We start from the raw sequence: 12,645 nt of genomic DNA on the forward strand, positions 1-12,645 counted from the left end.
TGAATCATGCAGTCTAATAGTCTTCAGTTCAGCTGAACTGTACAGTACTTAATTGAACCTTTTATTGAACTACTCATTTAATTAGAACTATTTTATTGATATATTTTAACAATAAAAATGTCAGTTCTCCATATTATTGCAAAACCTTTAAAGTTTATTACTAGTCTTTACAAGGGACTTTAGAACTTTTAAATTTTAGGCATCCGAAAATTATGACAAATATCTAATTAGGCAGGCAATTAGTTCAAATAAGGTTTAAGTAAATAACAGCTCAACTGGAATGAAAACCATCAGATTAGGTCTCAAAGCCCAAAGCTAGCAAACCCTGGTTTAGAGAAGTTCTAAAAGAGAAACATTATTTAATGTAAAGGAACAAGTAATAGGTTTATTCCATGCTGAAAAAAAAGAAAGAAAACACAAAAGAGCGGTAGGAAATACTGGTAATCCCATGCCATTTACTTTAGGTACTATAGCAGTGCTGGTGTGTTTGGATTCCACACTCTGGACAGCTGCCTGGCCAGCAGATGTTTCTTTCAAAGGAAAAGAAGGAGGGGATGGAGGTGTGTCTTTATTTTTTGTTTGAGCAACTTTTAAGAGGAGAAGGGGTTAAAAACGGGGGAGGGCTGCATAGGGAAGCTAATTGGGTTGAAGTTGTCCTCCCAGGGGTTCTGAGCACAAGAGGCATGAACAAAAAGCTATTGTAATGAGACAACATCTAAATAAGTAACCTTAAAGCTTGCCATCCATAAATCTCAAAAGGAGCACCTTTAAGTTTTATGGAGTGTTTAAGGAGCATGCAGTCACTAGGAATAATGGGATTTAATATTAATTAACTTTTACTTATAGAGCACAGAGGGAGGTGGAATTAAAGAGATGTCTGATTCTGGCTTTTGCACATACTGTATAAAGTCAAAGCTAGACTACAGACTATCTAAAGACGTATCATCACACAGTTCCTCCCATAGCCTAGAGTTGTGCAATAGCAAGAGGTAATTACTTCTGGAATATGTAAAAGTGGGAAGACGCATATTGTAGAGATATTGTAACCCAAGACTGTACAAGAAAATTTGTTTTTCTACCACAAAGGAAATCTCCAATCAAGTGTATGAATCAAGGTTGTACAGTGTTAATCACATTCTCAAACAGCTCTCCAATGCAAAGATTAAAGTAACATTTTAACTCTCAGTTCATGTTCTTTGTCTGTTACCTCTTAGGGGCTAAACCTCTAATTTGATATTTTGTAAAAAACTCCTACCTTTACCCTATGGTGATAAACATATCTCTACAACAGTATCTAAATGCAACAGACTGTGTTTGCAATTCATGTTAATATTTGTATAATAAACACTTGAAGTACTACAAGTCAGCCTATCTTCTTGTGAAGAGTTGCACTTCTACTGCACTTTATAGTCTTCTGAGAAGGTGTGGCAGTGACCACAGACCTTTGGCCTGGAGTGCAGGCAGCACAAATTAAAGCCTCAAACCTGAATTCTAGGAAGCTCAGCACTTGAAAACTTGCCCAGAATCTTCAGAAATTGTAGTGCGTTTCCAGTTTATTCTTTTGGTGAGGATTGAATCCTGTTTAATACATTCACATGTAATCACCCAAAGTGTCTTCTGTACATTTATTATTACTTTATCTGTGGATGATTCAGATAGCACCACTGTTGTGTCCCTTTCCTCCAGTGGGAACTTGAGAGTGGCTTGAATGCTGTATTAATGGGAAAAACCAGGTCAGAACAAGCCATCCATTAAATATTACACATTTTAAGAACATGGGTTCTTAATGCACTATCCACATAGAACTCACCAGAAGTCCAGCTTTTGATCAATAATTGAATAATAAATTTCTGCCATTTCAAGAAAAGCATTGTAAAGATACTATACAACTTACCAACCCAGGAGTCCTTTTAATATGCATCTTCTGTTGATTTGAACAATGGTCGCTCAATACCAGCATCGAATTCTGGATACCGATGTTATGGTGTCGATTGTGAAGCTGGTTTTCAAGCAAGATCTTAATACCTGGCATGTACCGTACAAGTGTGGTCTTGTAGTTTCAGTGTGGCACCTGAGAAATAAATATAAGCCTATGAGTTTCATCTTTGCCAGGAGAGGTATAGAATAAGACTACAGGTTACAAATCTAAGAAGGATGTTTTTACCATCTTCTTTGTTTGATTGCTAGTAGGATATTGATCCAAGGACCTGCTTCTTGAAGGAACCAAGAGAATCCTCTCCATAAATCTGGAGAACAAACAGTAAATTCTTCAATTACAACACTCGGTGTAAACAAGTACTGTACCTCCTCTTTATTCTACAGCAGACATACTGTACAGTATGTACTTTATTAGTGTTACAAATCTGTGGTCTACTTATAGTATTGTTTCATGGAAAAGAATGGCATAAAAGCATTTTCCTGAAGCGGGACAGTTCAGACGGTTTTGGTGTAACGATACTGTAAGTAAACAAATGTTTTGAAGTTATTTATATTAAAAAGCCAATATCTTAAGGGTATCTTTTTCTCTTCTTTTGCTATTCGTTACCCTTTTTATATTTATACCTTATGCTGTTCTGCTAAAGAGTAAAGCATTCACCATCGGAGCTGGCACTGTAAAGAAAGTAAAAAGACAATAATTTTATAACTATAAATTATACATAATTTCCAACAGTCATATCTGTAGCACCATCTGATTTTATAAAAGGAGAGATGCACCTGCTGTAGTTACAAAATCATGATGAAATAGCTCAGGATGACTCAAGAGCCCTTGATCTGAACTATGCAACTGCCTTAGTGCAAGTTTCGTAACACAAACAGATGTTTTGATCCATTTAAAAGATAGTAAATTATGAAATAGGGCATTAAAATGCACATTCATTTTGTCCAAAGATTTTGTCTCTACTTCAGTCGTACCAAAACGGAAAGCTCTGATTTAGGAATGTAACAGTGAAATTTGTTTTTTTGGCGGAAAGAGTATTCTTTAACAGTAGTTACTGTATATTTTCTGGACGGCAAAATCCTTCAGACGAGCATTTTCAGAGCAGCATGTGGCCAAGGAGAAAGATTTCTTCTAAACTATGACTTAGATAGTGTCTGGGTTATGTGGCATGCTAAAGACAGAATTTTTTAATATGGAACTGAATCTTTGAAATGGAATAATTAACATACTAGAAGGCAGCAGTTGAAGGTACTGTACTTGATGACACAACATTCCTAGCCAGATAAGGGCAATGACCTTCCACAAACAAGTCTTTACTTCAGAAGGCAGCTCAAGTTTCATCTGCAGTAAGTCTTCCTGTATGACAGTGACCTTAGCACTGGTGCAGGACCATATTTACTCTGTTCTCCTCGGTCATGGGTTATTACGTCAGCACAGTTTCACAAAGGATGAGCGACAATTTTACAGCTGTAATGTAGCATGTAAACAAGAGGGAAAAGAAGAGTAAGTAAGTAAGAGGCACGTAATTCAATAATTTTGTTTCTACCGATATATAAATTTGATCTTAATTTTAATATGAAGAAGGCAATCAAGCTGGCGACAATATAAACTTGGAAAGCAAATGCAATGACTGTCTGTCACTACTTTCTAGGGAGTCAAAGTGTGGAGAAAATTGTGCCCTGGAGCAATATGCTTTGAACGTTGTCTTCATCGTGTTTCTGATTATGAGCTGATGATTCCATTCATCTTCCTATTATATTCAGTATGTCGTCATGCTAGTTTCCATTTTGTTCTTAATAAACTGCAGTTGTATCTCTATATTGCGAACAGTGTTATACCAGCAGTATCTCTCAGTCATAAAATCAGTGCAGCAAAAATGTAAACCCTAAGTGATTGTGGGGAAAAAAAACGTGAATTACAACCAGTGAAATGAATCTACCATGATTGTTTACTACTGCAATGCAGAGACTGATAAAAGCAATTTTGTTGATTGCGATTAAATCCTGCCTACAGATCCAGTTTAAACAGTAAGCTGCATGCCATTAGTATGATAGCTCTTGTAGCTCATTGTAAAAAAGGAGGCAATGTTTGGATTTTCCTTACACCAGTCCTATAAATTAAGAGTTGTTGATCGTAACGTAAATTCAAGAACTTAATTTGGGCCTCATAATGCCAACATTCATATAGTACCAACTTTCTGTGCCTTTAGGACTTTGGGAGAGGAGTTGTGAAACAGTTTCCATATGCTCTACAGAATTTGCCCTGTCCAGAATTTTATGGGTGACTTTCCAGTCAGGGTAAATAGCGTGAGGCCATGTGCCCCACTGCCCTGTGGCTGTTGTAAAACACACTGCCAATGTGGTCAGGCTCCTTGCTGGAGACTGAACATTTGCATCTAATTCATTATGAAAATGTTTCACTTTCATGTGTAGAGGTTTAATTGAGTAGTTTAGCATGTGGACAGAATGTGCCAAGACCACTGATTTCCTCCCTGGGGATATGTAAACTCTGCATTAGAAGGGGGAGAGAGGGAAACAGTTTTTTTTGTCTATTGCAAATATAGCACTGGGCAGGAACCATTTACATTGTATAACGACATAGTTGCCCTAGACTGACCCATTATGGTATGTGCATGCAACCCATGTAATGGATTTTGTCTCTACTCTAGGGCCTACTTGGATGTGAAGGAGCTAAAAGAAATACTAAATCTGGATGGCTCCACCCATCTGAATATCTTCTTTGCCAACTCCTCTGATGAAGATCTGGCTGGAGTTGCCACTTGGCCTTGGGATAAAGAGGCGTTAACACATTTAGGTAACAAATTCAGAGCATTTGTTTTGTTGTTAGTTTTTTTTTTGGTTTGCATGCTGAACAATTGTAGTGCACCACTCCACATCCTCCAAATAATACAATAATTAATAATAATTGCTTACACTTATATAGCGCTTTTCTAGACACTCCACTCAAAGCACTTCACTGGAAATGGGGATCCCCTCCACCACCACCAATGCGCAGCATCCACCTGGATGATGCAACGGCAGCCATAGTGCGCCAGAACGCTCACCACACTATCAATGGGGAGGAGAACAGAGTAATGAAGCCAATTCATAGATGGGGATTATTAGGAGGCCATGATTGGTAAGGGCCAATGGGAAACTTTGGCCAGGACGCCAAGGTTACACCCCTACTCTTTTCAAGAAACGCCCTGGGGTTTTTAATGACCACAGAGAGTCAGGACCTCGGTTTTACGTCTCATCCGAAGGATGGCGCCTTTTTAAAGTATAGTGTCCCCATCACTATACAGGGGCATTAGGACCCACATGGACCTCAGGGTGAGCGCCCCCTGCTGGCCCCACTAACACCTCTTCCAGCAGCAACCTTAGTTTTTCCCAGGAGGTATCCCATCCAGGTACTGACCAGGCTCACACTTGCCAGTTGTGAGTTGCAGAGTGATATGGCTGCTGGAAATAGTGAAATGTCAAATGTCAGAAGCTAAATATTGAAATATAAATTGACCACAACTTTAAACATTTTTGTGGATAATAGTATTTGTTTATTTTAGAACTATGCTGCTCTGAAAAGCACTGTTAACTTTGTCTTGGGAATAACAAGTATTTTGAGCTGTAATTGTGCATGATATGTTCACACTGGATGGTCTGCTACTTAAGTATTGATTGCACCTTTAAAAGGGTTTAAGATTCCTATACAAATGCCAGGTGTATGTTCATTTCATTGTTATTCTGATTGTTTGATGAATTAGTTCAGAGGGTGTAACCTTGTACTTTTACCCTGTGACTACCCACACTAGAGTGATGTTGATGCTGGTTTTCTTATTGAGCTTTTTGTGATTGGTTGATACATGTTATGTTTGAGAAGGTAAATGTGTTCTCTATGCACTGTCATTGTAGGGGGGATTGTGCTGAATCCTTCATTCTATGGTACTTTTGGCCACACCAACACTATGATCCATGAGATTGGACACAGCCTGGGGCTTTACCATGTTTTCCGGGGCATTTCTGAGATCGAGTCCTGCAACGACCCCTGCCTGGAGGTGGAACCGTCCTTAGAGATGGGGGACCTCTGTGCCGATACCAACCCCACCCCCAAATACAAGCACTGCCATGACCCCGAGCCAGGCAACGAAACCTGTGGCTCCAAACACTTCACAAACACCCCCTTCAACAACTACATGAGCTACGCTGGTGAGTGAATCCCGCTCTGAATCTCAGTCTAATCCTTGTGTGTGATCCCAGCCACTCGAGGATTGAACAGGTAGTCATGTTAGCCATGTGAACGGGTTTCCCTGGTTTCATCTGCGTTGCAGCTCCCAGAAGAGACAGGAGAGAGTGAAAGCTTTTCAGAGAAACTGACACGTTTTGAAATCCTTAACTCTATCTTATTCCAGATGCAAAAGCAAATTGTACTTTGAAAACATAAAAATATTTCACTGAACAGTATGTATCCTGAATAAAGTACTGTACTTCATAAATAATAATCCTTACAGTATGTTTTTCAGTCAGTGTTGATTTTATAATAGCCAGTTTTTCTTTCTTTATAAAGGAGTTAGTGTAAGCAGGCAGTTGACAGCCACAGTTAAGGGGCTCACCTGCTTGTTCACACAGATAAATGCATTTTGTCTGAGCATCTTCAGAAATGCTTTTTTTAAACGTGGTCCAATTCAGATAGTGTTATGTCATTTGAAAGGAAAGGCACATTGTGCCTGGGACTTCCCACTTGTAGGGTGAACCACTGTGAATAAGTAACTCATATTTTCGAAAGATCCCCCTCAAGAGGATCCCATTCTCTTCAACACTCTCTCACACACGCAAGCAATTTTATTTTCACCTCCCTTTTCATAAATACACTTTTCAAACATGTTGGGGCTTTAATTATGCCATAACAGTGCTGTGTTTTAGGTAAAATGTGAAACAGAACAGTGTATAAAAAGGAAGATAAAAAGAAAGATTTACAGTAAGACCACCATGATCTTGGGTGAGTTATCTGTTTTATTGGAATTCCATAAATACTGTAGCAAGGGGGTGTTTGGCACTACTTCTTACAGTATAGAGAATAGCTGAGGCTGAGGGTGGCATTTGGTACTTCTAGATTGTTTTTAATGTCAATGCAAATGAACATTGAACATAAGTACCGTGTTTCAGTATACTTTATTCTTCTCAGTTCGGGATACCCAGTGCAAAAGCCCTCTGCTGCCGTTGGCACAGGAAGATCGAAGATGAGTTAACAACCTTTTGGGTGGTTCAGTGGTGACCACTCTCGTTTCTGGAGGGTCTTATTTCTGCAGATTTTCTAGGAATTCTGATTCATCTACTGCCACAGTCCTGGTGCATCACATTTTGACTAATTATGCCCAACTAGTGAGTTGATTTATTTGGTTAGGGTTGGTATAAAACTACCTTTGAGGCTCTTCAGGGCAGACATGGATTAGATGCTTCATCAGGTCCTGCTTCCATCTGGTGAAAACTTGAGACAGACAATGCAAGTGATCACAGGCAAAGAAAAACCTGGTGGGGCAAGCAGACCGGCTGTCTGTAGCTTCAGAAGATACATGTCCAATAAGCATCCCTGTGGCTCACGAGGAGAATCATTTGCAGTTGAGGAAATTTCTAAGGCCAGTAGCCACTGTCTTTAAATCCGTATCCAAGACTGATATCGAGGTATAGGTCCTTTCTTGAAGTAAAAAAAAAAGTCTAAGACATAAGATGTAAACCACTCCTACAAAAAAGTGTGCTATATTAATTTTAGATATGTCTCAAACTGAAGTTATACTGTAGTACATTTTGCATAATTCTAGGTTTTGCATTCTGTGGACAATTTGTAATTACAAATGAAAGGCAAGTAAGGCAATTGTGAAACTTTTGTTTTGCAGTTCAAGTCACACCTCAGACCGAGTACTAAGAAGGCAATTCTAAAACTCCTACATTACAGTACCTTTTAAAACTGCAGAGGCATAAGCCTTTTGATCAGACTTTGCAGTACGAGAATTGTGCAAGCATGCACATTGAAAGTTAAACTCATGGCTCAGACAGAGGTACATAATATTACACAAATATTAATACTCACCTGAAATGTCCCTGTTCTTTGGGCCTTCATGGAAAAATAGTAGCAGTGGTGCGTGAAGGAGATGACATCGTCATGGGAAAGGAGTTTGTTGTTACTTGTTATTGCTGTTCTCATGTGATTTCGTAAGAATCTGATCTTCCAAGAACCCTAGTTGAAGCACCGGCTGAATGTCACCTCTGTACATATTGGCTTGGTTCAGCAGAAAAGCTCCAGCTCTGTGCTCCAGACTACACTTGGTGATACAAGTTATTTAGGAGTCGAGTTTGAGTGTAGCAGTTTGTACTGAAACCCTAATTAATTCTAGCACTACAGTATATCAAGGAAGCCAGACACTGGTGATCAATTCTGATTCCTTGCATACTGTATGCTAAGCCTCAAACTCTTTTTATCCTATTTCTTACATTAATCCCATGTAATTAATTTGATTGCAGAGCTGCATGTTTTATTAAGTGCCATCAATAACAAGGGCTTTCCTGTCATATTTCACATATTATAAGTGATTCTGACACCTGTGAAAGGTATTAACCATAGATTGTCAGCCTCATTGAATAACATATCCAACCCCTACCTTGCCTAATTATCAAGTAGGAGTGTGTGGCGTGCGCTGAGGTCAACAGAGGTACAACATGACCTGCCCTATCTTTCACGCATCATCTTTCTCACTGTCTTGTTGACGTTTCTTCTCTTGTTTTTCTTCATCCCCAAGATGATGACTGTACTGATTCCTTCACGCTCAATCAAGTTGCAAGAATGCACTGCTACTTGGATCTTATCTACCAGTCCTGGCAGCCAGACAGCAAGCCTGCTCCTGTCCCTCTGGCGCCCCAAGTGGTAGACCAGACAGCTGATGCCCTCACACTCGAATGGTTCTCTCCTGTCAACGGGCACTTTTATGACAGGTGAAAATTTAGAAGCTTAGGCCCTTTGAGAATCCTGAAGAATTTCCAGTTTTCCCTAACAGGTCCCTTTGTTTTTCCTGTTTAGTAAATATTTTTTTAGGAGCACAGGTGTGCATTTTGGAATGGGCAATGGAATATGAGATATGATTAACATTTTTTTTAAATATACTGTACTGTGTCTTGTAAAAAAAAAGAAGCACTTGTTCTAATCCTTAGCTACATCATTAAAATGGAAGTACTTTTTTGTCCTCCCTCCCACCAAAAACATGTACATTTGAAATGCAAGGTCTGTTTCCTGTCAGGAACAGCATATGTCCTGAGCTGACATAATCAGCAATGCTGGCTGAAACGTGTCAGTCAACAATGAAGGATGCAGTAAATGACCAATAAAAAGAGGATTGTTCACTGATTCTGCAGTGATTTCATCCTTGTTCCCATTCTTTGTATTAATAGTTATGCTGTCATAAGCTCCCCTGCAGAAAGGGAGTTGGTGATTGACACGGACTCAGATCACCAGCCTTATTCTTTAGGAATATATGGGAGAAGTAATAGAAACCATGATATTAATATCCCCAATACCCTTATTTGGAAAGAAATCCTTGCCCATTTTCCCCAGATTAATAGGATGTGAATTTCCCTGTGCCAAGCAGTTAATGCAAGCCCCCTGTTATATGAAAACATGTATTTATGACAGGAATATAAGTTGGTAACGGTCTGATCTGTTGGTTCTACTAGAGAAGGGGGATCGGTGTGTGATAAGTGCCAGGAAGGTGGGGTTCTGATCCAGTACGCATCAAACGCCTCCTCTCCTCGCCCCTGTGCCCCTTCTGGACACTGGAGCCCCCGTGAGGCTGAAGGTAAGAGAAGCAGCTATAAGTGATGCTCATGCCCGTCGGTTATGCCTTTCTGTGTTCATTTATGATGCCTTCATCTTTTGTAGGTATTTTTATTTTGTTTCCCTGAAATTGTGCTGTTGTTTTTTTTTCGATGGACACGTCAGGAAATAAAGTTTATCAGTGCTATGTTCTAATGAAGGGTGGCACTGTGGTGCATTGATTAGAACTGCTACCTTACTGTTCTGCGACCGTGGGTTCAATTCCTTGGGCACTGTATGTGGGCACTCTTCTTCCATTGTTCTTCTGTGGGTTTGCTCCCACTGTCAGACAACATACTAGAGGGGTTAATTGGCTTCTGGGAAAATAATCCCTAGTGTGAATGTGTTTGTGTCTGGGTGTGTCCTGCAATGAACTGGCATGCCACCCAGGGTGTATCCTGTCTTGTGCCCGTTGCTTGCTGGAGTGGGCACCGGTTTCCGCATGACCCTAAATTAGAAGAAGTGGTTAGAAAATGGACGGATGTCGTAATAAAAAAAGAAAATCACATTCATTTAACGGGACGTTACAGACTTTTTGGTGTGTGGTTTTTGTATTGTTTCTGTTCAACAGACAGCTAGGATAGGAAAGAATTGTCTCCACATCAATTTATTACAATTGAATGACAAAATATAAACAAACTTAGCCAGTTGCTGTTTAATTATGTGCCGCAGAAGTAATGGCTCCACACTTGCAGCACAAACATTTACATTATGATTAAATTTCACAAAGTTTACTCCTCTGTTAAAAGGGACATGTTTACAAAGCCAAATTAGATTCATTCCTAAAATAGGATGTATTTTATGCCTATTCCAGTTTGGCACGCAGACTCGCCAATGTACAACAAACACCAGGCAGGAGATGGAAGGATTTGTTAGATAAAGAGTCCAGACTACTGTGGTGTGCTGTATTTTGGGGCAATTGCAGACACTGGATTAATTACATATTATTCATTCTTTATTAATTATTATTAATTGCCTCTTTCTAATAATGCATGAGGACCTCTCAATACTGCCCATAGGAGCCAATTCTGTGTGTGTAGGACTAAATGTCCGCCATTATTTCTGGTCTTTGCATCCTTCTTCTGTGCATACTTCTCTTGGAACTGTTTTCTGAAGGGTTACACTCAGAACAGTTCTTGATCTTGTTGTGACTTGAATCACTTCTTGTGACTGTGACTTACTTGGCAAAGCAGAATAGTCCCAGACCAGTTTTCTTTGGCAGAATGATCACAGTCCAGTCTTCCCATCACACTCTGGATTTGAAAGACCAAGTCCAGGTCCCAACATGGGTAGTCTCATGTATAAAGCCTTGGTGTCAGTGTCTACCTGCTGCAAAAGCAATGGAAGAGACCAAAACAGAGAAGGCCTGGATATAGAGAGCCCAACTACCTGCCTGAGAAGAACGGGCCACGTTTTAGAACTCAAAAGTGGAGAATTTTAGTCATCAGACTGCTGTAAAGCTTGACCTCTCCTGGGTTTATTTTTAAGGAATAAGCATTAATGGCCCCTTAAAGGTCCATAGGGCTTTGTACATATGCATTTAAAAAACCATCAAAATTTTTCTCATAATCAGTCTGACTCAGTTTTTCCTTTCAGTGTCGGCATCACTCTCTCTTTGAACCCTGCAACTTTCCTCTCAATATTTCCTTCCCAGCCCTCTTGACTGCTCTCGTCTTCACAATACTGGAGAACACGGGGTCCCCTTTGGACTCCTTACCATAAAAGTACAATGAAAGATGAGCAACAGAAACCTGCCTGAGATGCCAAGCTTGGCTGAGAGATGCACAGTGACCACATTGCATTTCCAGGACTGGCACAATCCTCTGAACAGCATCTGATCAGACATACAGGCTACCATGCCAAGAGATATGCAAAAATGTAAAGCAACACAGTGACAAATGTGTTACAAATAATAATCTTAACCCCCTGTTTGTACTGTATTTCAATATTGGGGTTTTGTTACTAATATGCAATTAGTCTACAGCAGAGGCTGACTATTATGGTGATTATGTCAGCCTTTTAGTACTTTATTAATCCATTTGATTTGACAAATTGATATGAGAAACATTTGCAGCCCCTAAGATCACTGTAAAGGAACACCAAGTTGAAATCTGATAAACCATTCCGGTATGCTTCCACACTTTACTGTACACTACAATTCAGTTCTGTCCTGCAAGTATGTCAAGAAGTAACACAGATCAAGAAGTTATCATCTGACATTGTGTACTAACAAGAGTTCAAATCTGTTAATGAATTGTGTAATGAAGGAAAGTGAGAGCGTGCTGGATAGAACATTTCACCTAATGGTATCTGCAACAAGAAAATTCTCTATGTGAGAGTAGAAGAGCTAGTGATACATGCCTGGGCTTGTCACGCCTGTCTTGTAAACTGATGCTGTTTTTCACCGCCCGGAATTCCCCATTATCAATTGGCCTCTTGTACTCTTCATTACTGGGCACAAATTCACAGCGGAGGCCTCTGCCTGCTTGACTTACTTATTTCAGCTTATCAGTTTTGTGAGCTACTGTTGGCTGTCCCCGTATTTTTCCATCTGGCTCCAGTCTCCAGTTTGTTCTGGAGGTAAAAGTATATGATAATCAGAAAGGATTTAGGATTCTCCTTTCTGCGTTCATGGAGGTTTTTTTTTAAATCTCCTTTCTAGCTAACCCTGTATAGTCCTGAGTATGTTTAAACACCAATACCAATATACCAATTGAATTCACTTCTACAGAATTTACCATTTTTAGAGCATATTCTGTTTTGAGGAAAGCAATTCATTCCTCCACTCCTTTGATTTGGAAATTGCTGTTTTAGCTAAATGTCTTTTTTCCCAGGTGAGATTTGGAACACCT

At 39.6% G+C, this 12,645-nt stretch overlaps 1 protein-coding gene across 1 annotated transcript in view; it reads left to right on the top strand.

The window, feature by feature from the left end:
• Positions 1 to 12,645, top strand: part of LOC148816084 (pappalysin-1-like) — a 208,895-nt gene that overhangs the window by 33,880 nt on the left and 162,370 nt on the right. The window contains exons 3-6 of the mRNA XM_088940554.1: positions 4,608 to 4,753; positions 5,848 to 6,141; positions 8,727 to 8,919; positions 9,655 to 9,776. Of these exons, the coding sequence (XP_088796680.1) occupies positions 4,608 to 4,753; positions 5,848 to 6,141; positions 8,727 to 8,919; positions 9,655 to 9,776 (755 nt within the window). The remainder of the gene's footprint in view (positions 1 to 4,607; positions 4,754 to 5,847; positions 6,142 to 8,726; positions 8,920 to 9,654; positions 9,777 to 12,645) is intronic.

Source organism: Atractosteus spatula, chromosome 23 (assembly GCF_055471065.1).
Source record: "Atractosteus spatula isolate fAtrSpa1 chromosome 23, fAtrSpa1.hap1, whole genome shotgun sequence".
Lineage (NCBI taxonomy): Eukaryota > Metazoa > Chordata > Actinopteri > Semionotiformes > Lepisosteidae > Atractosteus > Atractosteus spatula.